General features: G+C 68.4%; 6 protein-coding genes across 6 annotated transcripts; 3 read left to right on the forward strand and 3 right to left on the reverse strand.

Annotated features, from left to right (window-relative positions):
* Positions 1–77: 77 nt before the first annotated feature.
* Positions 78–3,645, forward strand: MICPUCDRAFT_51487 (uncharacterized protein; the record flags this gene model as incomplete). Its single annotated transcript, XM_003061809.1, has 5 exons — positions 78–265; positions 393–785; positions 928–1,372; positions 1,523–2,492; positions 2,531–3,645. The coding sequence occupies 5 exons, from the start codon at positions 78–80 to the stop codon at positions 3,643–3,645; spliced, it is 3,111 nt and encodes a 1,036-aa protein (XP_003061855.1).
* A 228-nt stretch (positions 3,646–3,873) lies between these two features.
* On the reverse strand, positions 3,874–4,323 carry MICPUCDRAFT_51488 (uncharacterized protein; the record flags this gene model as incomplete). Its single annotated transcript, XM_003062021.1, has 1 exon — positions 3,874–4,323. The coding sequence occupies one exon, from the start codon at positions 4,321–4,323 to the stop codon at positions 3,874–3,876; it is 450 nt and encodes a 149-aa protein (XP_003062067.1).
* Positions 4,324–4,631: 308 nt separating this feature from the next.
* MICPUCDRAFT_51489 (uncharacterized protein) lies at positions 4,632–5,631 on the forward strand (the record flags this gene model as incomplete). The annotated part of the gene is made up of 1 exon (XM_003061810.1): positions 4,632–5,631. The coding sequence occupies one exon, from the start codon at positions 4,632–4,634 to the stop codon at positions 5,547–5,549; it is 918 nt and encodes a 305-aa protein (XP_003061856.1). The 3' UTR covers positions 5,550–5,631.
* MICPUCDRAFT_51490 (uncharacterized protein) lies at positions 5,579–7,890 on the reverse strand. Its single transcript, XM_003062022.1, has 2 exons — positions 6,877–7,890; positions 5,579–6,775 (listed from the first exon to the last, which is right to left on the reverse strand). Exons 1-2 carry the CDS (start codon positions 7,129–7,131, stop codon positions 5,642–5,644), a joined length of 1,389 nt encoding a protein of 462 aa, XP_003062068.1. The 5' UTR covers positions 7,132–7,890; the 3' UTR covers positions 5,579–5,641.
* Positions 7,111–10,388, reverse strand: MICPUCDRAFT_51491 (cold-shock protein; the record flags this gene model as incomplete). Its single annotated transcript, XM_003062023.1, has 2 exons — positions 7,111–9,465; positions 9,609–10,388. 2 exons carry the CDS (start codon positions 10,386–10,388, stop codon positions 7,261–7,263), a joined length of 2,985 nt encoding a protein of 994 aa, XP_003062069.1. The 3' UTR covers positions 7,111–7,260.
* A 559-nt stretch (positions 10,389–10,947) lies between these two features.
* MICPUCDRAFT_51492 (uncharacterized protein) lies at positions 10,948–12,684 on the forward strand (the record flags this gene model as incomplete). Its single annotated transcript, XM_003061811.1, has 3 exons — positions 10,948–11,051; positions 11,282–11,360; positions 11,632–12,684. 3 exons carry the CDS (start codon positions 10,948–10,950, stop codon positions 12,682–12,684), a joined length of 1,236 nt encoding a protein of 411 aa, XP_003061857.1.
* Positions 12,685–12,710: the final 26 nt, after the last annotated feature.

Raw genomic sequence — 12,710 nt, forward strand, 5'->3', positions numbered from 1 at the left:
AAGTTTTCACCCACCGCTCGGTTTCAACATTTGATCGCTCCCCCTTTCAACTGACCGGTGAACTGTTTTTGTATGGAATGGCCCTGAAACGTTCAGCGCGCGGCGCGGCTCGCCGACCCTCTTTTGGCACGGCCCAATTCAGGTCGGCAGAGACCCGCAGCGCGCGCGGGACGACGCGGACGCGGGAGGCGACGTTCGCGGGCGACGCGGACGACGAGAGCAGCGCGAAGAGGAAGGAAGAGGAGACCGCCGCGATGTCGCACGCGTGCGCGCCCCGCCCCCGTCGTCGACTCGAGAGCCGCGCGTTTCGACAGACACACATCACGACCGCCTCTTCCCTCGAGCGACGCGACGCGACGACGACGATAATCCCCCCCCCCCCACGTCGCCAGCCTGACCGTCCCTCTCCGTCCTCCGCCTCGCTTCGCTCGCTCCCAACTCGCTCCACCCCGCAGGCGCTACGACCGCATGTGGCGCGAGTGCATGACGACGCTCGCGACGCTGGAACCGCCGCCGCTGCGACGCCCGGACCCGAAGGCGCCCGCGCCCGAGGACCCCGCGCTCGCGATCCCGGAACCGCCCCCGGACGCGAGGACGCGCGAGGACTACCACGCGCTCTACGTCGAGTACCTGAAGCTGTTCCGCGACCTCGAGGAGACGTACGACGGGATGTGCCACCCGCAGAAGCGCGATGCGGTGCGCGCGGCGCTCGAGGCGACGTTAGGTCGCGTGATCGAGCTCAGGCGCGTTCTATACACTGGTCCCCATACGACCCCGTCGGCGTGGTGAACGCCGATCCTTAAGGACTTTTGCCGGCGTTTCTCTCCGCCCACACCTCGCTTTCAATCCCCGACCGCGACGCCTTTCAACGCCAACTGACGCCTTTGAACGCCACCCCGACATCGCTTTGTATGGAACGGCCCTCAGGGAGTGGATCGTCAAGTTGAACGACGACCTCGACGCGGTGAACTTGGAGGAGACGCTGATAAACCTGAGACTCGGGCCGGACGCGCTCGAGGTGCCGATCCCGCGGTACTTCGTCGGCGACCGCGAGCGCGAGCTGAGCGACCGCGCGACGTTCCTGGAGTCGCTGCTCGAGAAGCGCGGGAGAGCGGCGATCGATTGGGACGCGCCGCCGGCGAAAGCGTCATTCGGCGCGGCGGCGGAAAGGGAGGAGGACGCGTCGACGAGAGAGCCGACGGAGGAGGAGGAGGCCGCGAGAGCGGCCGAGGAGGCGGAGCGACTCGAGCGCGAGTCCGAGCTCGAGATGCGCGCGGCGGCGTTGGTCGCGTCGAGAACCGTGGAGGAGAACACGGCGAAGATTCAGGCGCGTTCTATCTCACACTGGTCCCCGTACGACCCCGTCGGCGCGGTGAACGCCGATCCTTGAGGACTTTTGCCGTCGTCTCTCTCCGCCCAGGGTCCCTCGCTCACAATCCCCGCCCGCGTTGCCTTTCAACTCCGTTTCTGACGCCTTTCAACTCCACCCCGACGTCGCTTTGAATGATGGAACGACCCTCAGGCTTACGTCCGCGGGTTTCTGACGCGGCGACACGTGCGGCGGATGCGAGAGGCGGAGTTGATATTCCTCGGCATGCTGCCGCCGCCGAAGCCGCCGCCGGAGGAAGACCTTTATTTGATCGACGCCGCGAACCGAGAGCGGCGCAGAGCGATCAAAGAGAAGAACCTCGAGGAGCTCGACGAGGCGATGGTGACGCTGAAGGACCGCGTCAGAGAGCTGGTCGGCCAAGAGATGCGCGACCACATATCCGGGAAGATCAACGAGTGGTTCGTGGAGAACCGCGACGCGAAGACGGGGGATTACCCGGACTTCCCGAAGGTGGCGGACGGCGGCAGCCGCGACATCTTGAACCCGCCGCCGAAGCCGGAGCCCGTCCCGGTGTTGACCCCGGAGGAGGAAAAAAAGAAAAAGGCGGAGGATGAAAAGAAAAAGAAGGAGGCTGAGAAGAAGAAGAAGGAGGCGGAGAAGAAGGCTGCGGAGAAGGAGAAAAAAAAGGAGGAAGCGAAGAAGAAGGGCATCAAGTGGGAGGACCCGGACGATATAAAGCCGCCGCCGCGGTGCGCGGACGCGTTCGTGACCGCCGTCCACGCCGCCGCCGCGGCGTACGACGCGGAGTGGCGAGGGAAGAGCGGCGAGGACGACGACGAGACAAACTTTGATCAAAAGTTTGAGCAGTCGCTCGTGCTCGCGCGGCTGAAACCGGTCGTCTTCGAGGAGATTCGCGCGGAGGTGGACGAAGAGATGCGCGCGCTGCTCGAAAATTTGAAAGAGCTCGTCGCCGCGGAGAAGGCGGCCAAGGCGGGGGGGAAGGGCGGGAAGAAGGGCAAGGGCAAGGGCAAGGGCGGCAAGAAGGGCGGCGGCGGCGGTGAGACTGCTTTCCATACGACCCCGTTCGCGTGGTGCACGCCGTTCCTTAAGGACTTTTCCCGTCGTCACTCTTCACCCGCGTTTCCCTTTCAACGTTTGACCGGTAAGACGTTCGACTGACCGATCGCTTCACCCACGCAGGCAAGAAAAAGGGTGGCAAAAAAGCCGGCGGCGGCGGCAAGGGGGGCAAGAAGGGCAAGGGCAAGAAGGACCCCACCGCGGACCGCACGCTCGAGTCTCTGTTCGCCGAGCTCGTGGAGTGCGGCATCGTCCAGAAGACGCATCCGGGGTTCGTCATGGACGCGTACGTCGGCGACCCCATATCCTTTTGCGCCTCCGCGCTCGAACGCGCCGGCGGAAATCGCGCCGATTGCTCGCACGCGCAAGTCCGCGAGTCGCTGACGACGTGCGGGGTGTTGCCCATCGGGTGCTCGAGCGAGACACACGCGAAGCTGCCGAGCCACGTGAGGGCGATTCTTCTCGCGGGGCATCCGGGGTCGGGGAAGACGCTGCTGACGCACGCGGTTGCCAACGGCGCGGGCGCGACGTTTTTCAACGTCTCCCCGAGGAACACGGACGACGTCTACGCGGGGAAGCAGAGCTCCGTGATGCTTCACACGGTGTTTAAGGTGGCGAAGATGACGGCGCCGAGCGTGATTTATATCGACGAGGTCGAGAAGGTGTTTTGCACGGACAAGAAGCTGTCGAAGACGTGGGGGCTGAGGGAGAGCGCGGGGCGGATCAAAAAAGATCTTCTCAAGGAGGTCAAGGCGCTCAAGCCGGGCGACAGGGTCGTCGTGATCGGGAACGCGCGCGAGCCGTGGACGTGCGCGAAGAAGGATCACAAGGCGTTCTGCGGCTTCTTCGACAAGATATTTGTCTCCCCCGCGCCAGAGTACGGCGCCAGACGCGCCGTGTGGACCGCGCTCATCGCTCGACGCGGGAACGGCTCGACGACGCCTCCCGACTTCGCCATGTCAACGCTCGCGCACCTCAGCGAGGGACACACCCCGGGGACGATGGACGCGGTCGTTCGAGAGGTGCTGACGGAGAAGCGGATCGAAGAGGCCAACCGCCTGCCGTTCGCCGCGGCGAAGCCTCTGACGGCGGATGAGTTTTTGATCGCGCTGGCGGAGCGAGAGCCCGCGGCGGACGCGGAGGCGTCGGGAGCGTTGAGGGATTGGGTGGAGGCGCTCCCGGCGCGCGTCGCGCTCATCCCGGAGCCGGAGCCGGAGCAGGACGCGAAGAAGAAGTGAGCGGAGCGAGGGCGGGCGACGACCGACGCTAGCGATCGGATCGGCGTGCTGCTATGAACGTATCGTGACTTGAGCGCGATGCGATGAGGGTGATGAGACTGTCTACGACGACGCGTACATCATTCAAAGGATACAACAGTTAAACAACAGTTCGCTAAACTGAAGGAAGATATTTTTAAGATGGATGGACGGCCCCCGCCCGCCGCGGTCCGTTCGTTCGATCGATCGTCACATCGTCCCGTCGCCGTTCTTCTTCTCCTGGTCCCGCATGAGCTCGTCGATCGCGACCGCGACGACGGTCGCGCACATCGTGATCCCCAGCGCTTGGTTCACGCTCTGCCCTCGCATCACGCCGTAGGAGCATCCTAAGAGCGCGCCCAAGCCCGCGCTGAGCCAGTCGTACCGCGTCGCCATCTTCTCCACGCTCTCGCCGATCTTCAAGTCCGCGAACGGCGTCCCGAGCTTCTCTCCGAAGCGACCGCCGATCTTGGACTTCTCTCTCTCGTCGCGCGCGGACGCGAGGACGACGACCGATCCGCGTCCGCGTCGGACGCAGCATCCCCCCCGCGAACGCGACGAGGGCGTCGGCGCGAACGCGCGACGCGCGGAGGAGGAGGAGGAGGAGGCGCTCGGCGCGCTGACGCGCGCGGAGACGGAGCAGATCGTCGTCGTCGCCATCGTGGGCGTTGTCGAAGAGTGCGGGTGCGCGACGTGCGCGCGTCGTGGTGTGTCCCCGGTCGCGATTGCCCATAATATCGCGCTTTCGCTTTTCGGTGCGCGCGGTCGAGCGCCAATCACGAGCGAGGACGCGATCGCTTCCCGCGCGTTCTCGCGTACTCCTCTGACCGATTGCCCATACGAAAAAGTACGAGATCGCTTTACGCTTACGTGGAGATCGTCGCGCGCTCGCGCCCCGGCCGCGCAGGCCGACTCAGCACGCACGCTTCTTCTGCTTCTCTGCCACATCGAACCGCGCCGCGCTCGACATGGCGTCGCCGGTCCGCGCCCTTCTCCCCGTCCTCCTCCTCGCGCTCCTCGGCGCCGCGCGCGTCCGCGCCGACGCCGACGCCGCCGCCGAGCCGTCGTCGTCGTCGTCGTCGTCGATCGAGGCCGAGTCCCTGACCGCGGCCGAGCTCGACGCCGCGATGTTCTCGGACGACGCGACGACGCTCCTCGTCGAGCTGTACGCGCCGTGGTGCGGCCACTGCAAGCGGTTCGCGCCGACGTACGACGCGATCGCGGCCGCGCTCGCGTCATCAGACGCGAGCGCGAACAAAATCCGCGTGATCAAGGTGGACGCGACGCGCGACGACGACGCGAGGGACCTAGCGGCGAAGGTGATGGGCGTCAAGGGGTTCCCGACGTTCCGCCTCGTTCACGATCGCGCGCTGTACGAGTACAACGCGAAGCAGAGGAACGCGGAGCTGTTGATCGAGTTCGCGCGCGGCGGGTTCAAAGCGCGGGGGACGCCGAAGCGATCACTGACGAGAGACCCCGTCACCGGGAAGACCGCGCTCGTGCCCAAGCCGTTCCTTGAGCGCAATCTCGACTTTGTCCGAGAAGAGGTCGCGAAGGTGACGCGAGACGTGACCACCGTCGCCGGAAAGTTCCCGGCCGCGATGGTCGTCATCGTGTCGTTGACCGCGGCGACGACCGCGATGGCGTTCGTGCTGACCGAGATGATCGCGGAGAGAGTCGGTCTGTCCGCGCGGGGGGCGGGGCCGACGGAGACCGAGAGCGACCGCGACGCGAGGCGGGCGTGGGAGATTGAAAAATTGGAGCGCGCGGCGCGAGGGACCAAGGCGACGGGCGCGGCGAACGAACGGAGACGGAGCGTGGACCGCGAGGGGGGGAGTGGTCGGTCGCCTCCGGTGTCGCCGCGGAGCGTCAAGAAGGACGCGTGACGTGAGCGCGCGCGCGTTTCGCGTCTCTTCGAACCACGTCTATAGATCACCTTTTTCTGGTTTTGACGGACTACGTACAAACGTTCCTCTCGTCAGATGATCCAAACCGTCCCCTCGTCGAGCATGACTTTATTCTCCCGCGTCATCATGTCGAGGAACGACACCACCTCGTCGTCGCCAAACCCGGCCGCGTCCGGGTGATTCAAAAGCTCCGCGACGCCCGCCTTTTCGACGCGTTCGGACGCGAAGTAGGACCCTAAAAACCGCGCGAAGAGGTTATACCGCGCGCGCTTCTCGATCTGGTACTCCGACCGTTCGCTCGCGCCCTTCGACGATTTGCTGCCGCCCTTGGACGGCTTCTTCAGGCGCACGGGCACCACGGTCGGTTTCGGTCTCGAGTGCGATTGCGCGCGCGCCGCCGCCGCCGCCGCCGCCGCCGCCGCCGGCGGCGACGCGACCATCCCCTCTACGACCCTCAACCCCTGCTTCTTCGCGCCGCCGCCGGCGTCGGCGTCGGCGTCGTCGCCGCACTCCGCCTCCGCCTCGCTGTCGTACGCGTCGTTCTCGCTATCGTACGCCTCCTCGCCACCCTCGCTGTCGTAGCTATCCTCCGCCGCGTCGTCGTCCTCGTCGTCCTCCTCCTCCTCCTCCTCCTCGTCTTCGCTCTCGCTAAATTCTTCGAGCGTGTTTTCATCCACGTCGTCCGCGTGCGCGTCCACCGTGTCGAGGATGCCGCGCAAGCACTGCAGATACGGCACCATGCTGCTGCCGTACACGCCGTTATCTCGCAGCGCGCGAATCTCCGCTCGGAGCGCGGCGACCGGGCACGACACGACCGCGCAGTTGATCGCGCCCTTCACGAGCCACCAGTCCAGGAGCTGTTGCTTCCGGAATCGGTGCAGCTGCGTCAGCTCCTTCTCCGCGTAGTCCTTCCACTCCGCGAGCGCGTCCGGGAGCGCGCGCGACATCGGCTTCGGCGGCGCCTCGATCGGGAGCTTCTTCGGCTTCTTCGCCGCGGGCGCGTCGGCGTCGGCGGCGTCGGCGGCGGCGTCGGCGGCGGCGGCGGCGTTCTCCGGCGCGGGCGAGATCTCCGGCGCGAGATCTGCGTCCTCCGCGGCGGCCTCCCGCGGCTCGGTCGTCGTCGGCGCCGTCGTCGACGGCTCGTCGTCGTCGCTCGCGCGCGCGGGCGTCGCTTTCGCGGAGGCGCTCGGCGGCGTCGGCGTCGTCTGCGGAGGGTGGGGGGGGGGGCGATTCGCGAGGCGCCGGTGAGCGGATGGGCGCGGAGGGGGGGAAAAGCCGAACCGCGAAACGCGATTTTGAAACGAACCACCGAGCTCGAGATCGCGCTTTGACGCGCCTTGGGGTTCGTCACGTCCGCCAGCGGCGCGACCGCGCGCGGGGACGACTCCATGACCGTTCGCGAGACGCGGAGAGACGCGGACGCGAGGACGGAGAGGGCGAGGGCGCGCGCGCGAGCGCGTCGTCTCGAGTGACGACCCGACCCGCGGACGCGCGCGAAAACGACAGACGAGCGAGTTTCGATTCGAACAGGTGCCGTGACAGTGGTCGCAGTCGTCGCCATGTCAAAATGTTCAACTTTCTCTCGCTCGCCGCGTCGACGCCGCTCCCCCGCCCCGCCTCGCCCCGCCTCATAAACGCAATCACCCGCGCGAACAAACGAACGCGCCGCCGCCGCCGCCGCCGCCGCCTCTCACTCCTCCGCGTCCTCCACCTGCTCCGGCGGCGGCGTCGGCGACTCCGCCGCGCTCCTCGGCGACGGCGGCGTGAACAATCGCGCCGCGATCTTCAGCCGCGAGATGGCCGCGCTCGCCGCCTCAGCCAGCCCCGCGCCGCGTCCCATCGCGAACCCTCGCGTGCCGTCCGGCATCTTCGCCTCGACGACGCGCGAGGCGTCGCCGCCGCCTCCGAACTTCGACCCCTCCGGCCGGCCGCCGTCGCCGTCGCCGTCGCCGTCGCCGTCGCCGTCGCCATCGCGGACGTTGGTAAACGTCGGACGCTTGGGTTGCGGCGTCTCCTTCGTCCGCACGATCCGCCGCGCGCACGGCTCCTTCGTCGAGCCTTTGCTCGGCATCGACAAGGTGTACTCCACCTCGTCGCCCTCGTTGAGCGTCACGCCGTTCTCGCACTCGCTGCCGTGGAAGAACACCTTGGTCGGGACGCCGCGGTACTTGGTCTTTTTGAAGCGGGGATTGAGGATGATCTCCGGCGGCGGCGCGTCGCCGAGGCCCACCGTGCTGAGGTAGCCCACGAGCTGCGACGGTTCTTTTGACGGTTCGTCTTCCTTAAGCGAAGATTTCGCCGCTTCGTCTTCCTTCTCTTTCGCCTCCTTCGCGACCGCGGTCTTCCCTTTCGCTGCTGTCGCGTCGTCGTCCTCGTCGCCCGCCTCGCCCTCGGGGAGCTCCTCCAGGACGGCGCCGTCGTCGAAGTGCACGACGAAGCCGTACGAACCGCCCCCCTTGACGCCGCGGACGACGCCCTTGTGTCGGACGACGGCGACGTTGCACGCGCCGCGACGTTTCGTTCGCCGATCGACGCGAATCTGAAACGTCACGACGTCCCCGGGTCGCGGGTTGGTCTTGGCGTCCGCGAGCCCGGCGCGCGAGAAGGGCAGCGTCGGCGACCGCGAGGGGGGACGCGCCGCGGAGGGCGACAGCTTCTTCTCCTTTTTCGAACCCGCCGCGGAAACCGCCGCGCCCTCCACCGTCCCCTCCGTCGCCGCGGGCGCGTCGCTCGTCTCCTCCGTCGCCGCCACCTCCTCCTCCACATCCCCCTCGGGGCCCTCCGCCGCCGCCGCCGGGGCGGCTTCCTCGGGAGGGACGTACTCGGGCTCATCCGGCCGCGGCTCGAACGACACCGCGCCGTTCGTCCCGCCGTCGCGATCGCCGCGCCCACCCGCGCCGCCGCCGAACGATCCCCCTGATCCTCCCGCGCGGCCGAAGACCAGCCTCGCGACGCAGACGCCTCTGCGAACCTCCGGCTCGATCGTCTCGAACACCGCGCTGCCCTTCGGCGCGGGCTCGATGCGCGTCGCGACGGGCTTATCCCCGCCGCCGCCGCGCCCGCGGCCCAAGACGAAACGCACCTCGGCGCCGACGTCGATCGCTCGTTCGCCGCCTCGCACCTCCGTGAAGTGGAAAAACAAATCGTTCGCGCGGTCGCAGCATCGAATGAACCCGTAGCTCGCTTTCATCTGCGCGACGACGCCGTACTCGTGGTCGTCGTCCGCGGCCGCGGCGGCGGCCGCCGCGGCTAAGTCCGCGTCGGACGCGCCCCCCCGGGCGTTTGATGAGTTCGAATCCGCCGCCTTGCCCCACCGGTCGCCGTCCGACGGATTCGGCGCCGCGCGCCTCGCCGCCGACGCCGCCTCCCTCTCCTCCTTCTCCAGCTCCCTCGCGAGCGGCTCCTCGTCCTTCGCGAACGCGACGCGCGACGCGGTCGGCTTCCCCGCCCTGCCGTCGCTCGCTCGCGTGAACCGCACGGGGAGGCCGATCGCGAGGTCGTCCTCGAAGCACCCGCGTTCCAGCGCGGAGTAGTGGAAGAACAGCGACGGCGACGCGCGACCGCCGCCGCCCGCGCCGCCGCCGCCGATCTTGCGGATGAACCCGTACGAGTGCGTCAGCTTCTCGACGCGCCCGAGCTCGCGCCCGGACGCGTCCGTGCCCTTATCCGGGAGGGACGGCGCGACCGCGTCGCCCGCCGACCCGGCCGCGCCGCCGCCGCCGGCTCCCACCCGCGCCGCGTTCGAGAGCCGCACGCGCGCCGCCTTGCGCTCGTCCGTGAACCGGTCCACGACGACGTCGAAGATCACGACGTCCCCGAGCTTGAGACGCGGGCACGAGTCCGCGAGGTCGACCCCGGTGAACTCGATCGAATCGAATCGCGGGGAAGGCGCCGCCTGCGTGGGTGAAGCGATCGGTCAATCGAACGTCTTACCAGTCAAACGTTGAAAGGGAAGCGCGGGTGAAGAGTGAGGACGGGAAAAGTCCTTAAGGAACGGCGTGCACCACGCGAACGCGGTCGTATGGGAAGCAGTCTCACCGCCGCCGCCGCCGCCGCCGCCGCCGGACGCTTCTCGCCGCCGCCGCCGAGCGCCGGGAACGCGTCGTCGTCCAACCCCGCCGCCGGCGCGTCGCCGCTGCCGATCTGAAACGATATCCTCCCTCCGTACGACTCGAGCTTCGTCTTCCCCCGCAGCGCGCGCACGACCTCGCCCACGACCGCCGCGCGCTTCACGACGGGACGCATCTCGTCCGCGTTTACTTTTTCCACCCGCGTCGCGTTCGGCTTGCTCTCGCGGTCTCTCGCGCCCGCGCCTGGGACCGCCTCGCGGAGCACGAACCGGACGTCGTCCCCGGGCTTTAGCGTCGCGATCCCCTCGCTCACCTCCGACGCGTGGAAGAAGAGCTGCGGCCCGGGCTTGTGATGCCTGCGGACGAACCCGAACGAGTCGCGGAGGGTCGCGATCGCGCCGTACTCCCATCGTACTCCGTCCGCGCCGCCTCTCACGGACGCGGCGTCGTCGCCGGCGGCGGCGGCCGTCGTCGTCGTCGTCGTCCTCGCGTCGTCGTCTCTGCCTCGCGCGGGATGCGGCGGCGGCGGCGCGGTGATGGCGACGCCGCCGCCGCCGCCGCCGCCGCCGCCGCGGGCGTCGTCGCGGCGATCGCGCGCGTCGTCGCCATCACCGCGATCGTCGTCGCGCGATCGCGCAGCGGCGCCGATCGACGACGACGACGACGCCGATCGGTCGCCGCCGGCGGTCGCCGCCGCGCGCGATCGCGTCCGCGGGCCGTCCGAGGACTGCGACGGATACGACGACATCGCGGAGGGGGGCGAGGGAGTCGCGAGCGGCGTTCGCGTTCGGTCAGCGCCGAGAGAACGTCGCGGTGTCGTGGGAAGGCGCGCGCGGGACTTTGCGTCCTGTCCACGGCGGCGAGAGGCGCCGAGGGAGACGACGTGGAAGCAAAATGTCCCGCGCGCGGTTCATCGGAGGTTGATCGGCGAAGAGGGCGATTCGAAACGACACGATGTTTTTTCAAGCCGAGACGTCATCGCGAACCGCCGGTCAAATCGAATCCTTTCGGTCGTTCCCCTCAACTGAAAACTCGAATCGCCGGCGACAGGTGGCCGGGGTTCCGTTTTTCCACGACGAACCCGCGACGACGCGCGCGCGCGGCGTCATTCCCCGCGCGGCAGGTCCCTCGACACGCCATCGCACGCGCGCACGCACTCCTCGCGCGTCTTCGCATCGCGACGCTCGCGCCCGCGCGCACGTAACGCCCGCGCGTCGCACCGCGCGCGCGCGTCTCCGGAAGAGGGAGGCCCCCCGCATCTTCTCGCGCGGTCTCGGAAAACGCGAAGCCACTTCGGAAGCGGAGCCATGGCGTCCGCGTCCACGGTCGTCGCGCGCCTCGTGCAGCTGAACGACGGCGGCGCGGATGACCGCGCGTTCGACATCCGAGATAAAGAGCTCACGATCGGACGGTGCGCGCCATCGCGCGGTCGTCGTCGTCGTCGCGTCGTCGCGCGCGGCGTCGTTTCCGGCGTCCCGGGGACGCGCGCGAAACGCTCCCGTCGTGCTGTGTCGTCCCCGCGCGCGGGGGAACAAACGCGCGACCCAACAAATGCGCGTCGTCGCGTCCCCGACGTTCCCGACGTCCCCGACGCTGACGCCCCCTCCCCGCGCCCGCGCCTTCGCCTCCCCCCGCGCGCAGGCAAAACGGATGCGACGTCCACCTGAAGTACGCCGCGATCTCGCGCAGGCACGCGACGCTCGCGCCGTCGGCGAACGGGGTGCGTCCCCGCTCACGTCGCGAAAGGATGGATGCGCGCTCGCGACAAAATTTCAGATCCATCCCGCCGTCGCCGCCTTCTCCCCGCCTTCTCTATATCACACTGGTCCCCATACGACCGCGCTGGCGTGGTGAACGCCGATCCTTAAGGACTTTTGCCCGCGTTTCTCTGCGCCCACCCCTCGGTTTCAATACCCGCCCTCGGCGCCTTTGAACGCCGCCTTCTCCCCGCCCTTCCTCATGATCCATTCCTCCCTCCCTTATCATCCCAGATTCTCCTCAAGAACATGAGCAAGACTAACCCGGTGATGCTCAACGGGCTCGGCGTCACGGAGGATGGCGCGACGCTGGCGCACGGCGACGAGGTGATCTTCCCTCAGGGCGAAGACGCGCGCCTGGTGTTCCGCGTGGAGATGCTCTCCGAGATGAAAAATCTCTCCCCGGGCAAAATCCTCGCGAAGGCGTTCTCCCCGGCGAAGGACGCCGCCGCACACAACGCCAACGCCAGCGCGTCGTCCCCCGGGGCGAGGTCCCCGCTCGGGGAGAGGAACGGCGAGGAGATGGCGCCCTCTCCGAAGAAGGCGGACGCCGCGCCTCGGCCGAGCGCCGCGGTCGCCGCGAGATCGCCATCCGCGGCGGCGCCGTCGCCGGCGCGATTCGGCAAGCCGTCCCCGGCGAAGAAGAGCAAGCTGTCGTCGTCTTCGACTTGTTCTCCAGGGTCCGCCGCGAAGGGCAACAAGAGCCCCGCTGGCGCGACGCCGCACACGAAGGCTGCGCGCGCGCTCGTCGCGACCGCGGTCGCGTCCATCGTCGACGCGGACGCCGCCGCCGCCGCCAAATTGAAGGGTTCGAAGTCTCCGGCGAAGGCTAGATCGCCCGCCCTCAAGTCCCCGACCCCGAAGAAGACCGCCGCCAAGTCGCCGAAATCTCCGGCCAAGTCCCCCCGCCGCGTCCCTCTGCCCGCGGACTCGACGCCAAAGTCCGCGGGGCCGACGCCGCACACGCGCGCGGCGCGGGACCTCGTCGACGCGGTCGTAGACTCGATGTGCGCGGAGGAGGCGGAGGCGGCGGACGAGCCGGCGTCGGTGACGAAGCGATCGCCCGCCGGCGCCGGCGGGGCGAAAAAGTCCCCGGCGAAGTCTCCAAAGTCGCGGCAGCAGCAGCGCGCGGCGTCCAAGTCGCCGAACGGGCCGACGCCGCATACGAAAGCCGCGAAAGCGCTCGTCTCCGACGCGATCGACGCGATCGTGAAGGACGCGGAGGTGCGTTCTATATCACACTGGTCCCCATACGACCGCGCTGGCGTGGTGAACGCCGATCCTTAAGGACTTTTGCCCGCGTTTCTCTGCGC

The sequence above is a fragment of the Micromonas pusilla genome (assembly GCF_000151265.4).
Source record: "Micromonas pusilla CCMP1545 genomic scaffold MICPUCscaffold_11, whole genome shotgun sequence".
Taxonomy (NCBI): domain Eukaryota; kingdom Viridiplantae; phylum Chlorophyta; class Mamiellophyceae; order Mamiellales; family Mamiellaceae; genus Micromonas; species Micromonas pusilla.

What these genes read in the sequence shown, in the direction of transcription:
- MICPUCDRAFT_51490 (XM_003062022.1), bottom strand. Translation starts at nt 7,131, where the DNA reads ATGGCGACGACTGCGACCACTGTCACGGCACCTGTTCGAATCGAAACT. An exon ending in GCGCGATCTCGAGCTCGGTG is followed by an intron (nt 6,776 to 6,876) that starts GTTCGTTTCAAA and finishes CACCCTCCGCAG; the next exon opens with ACGACGCCGACGCCGCCGAG.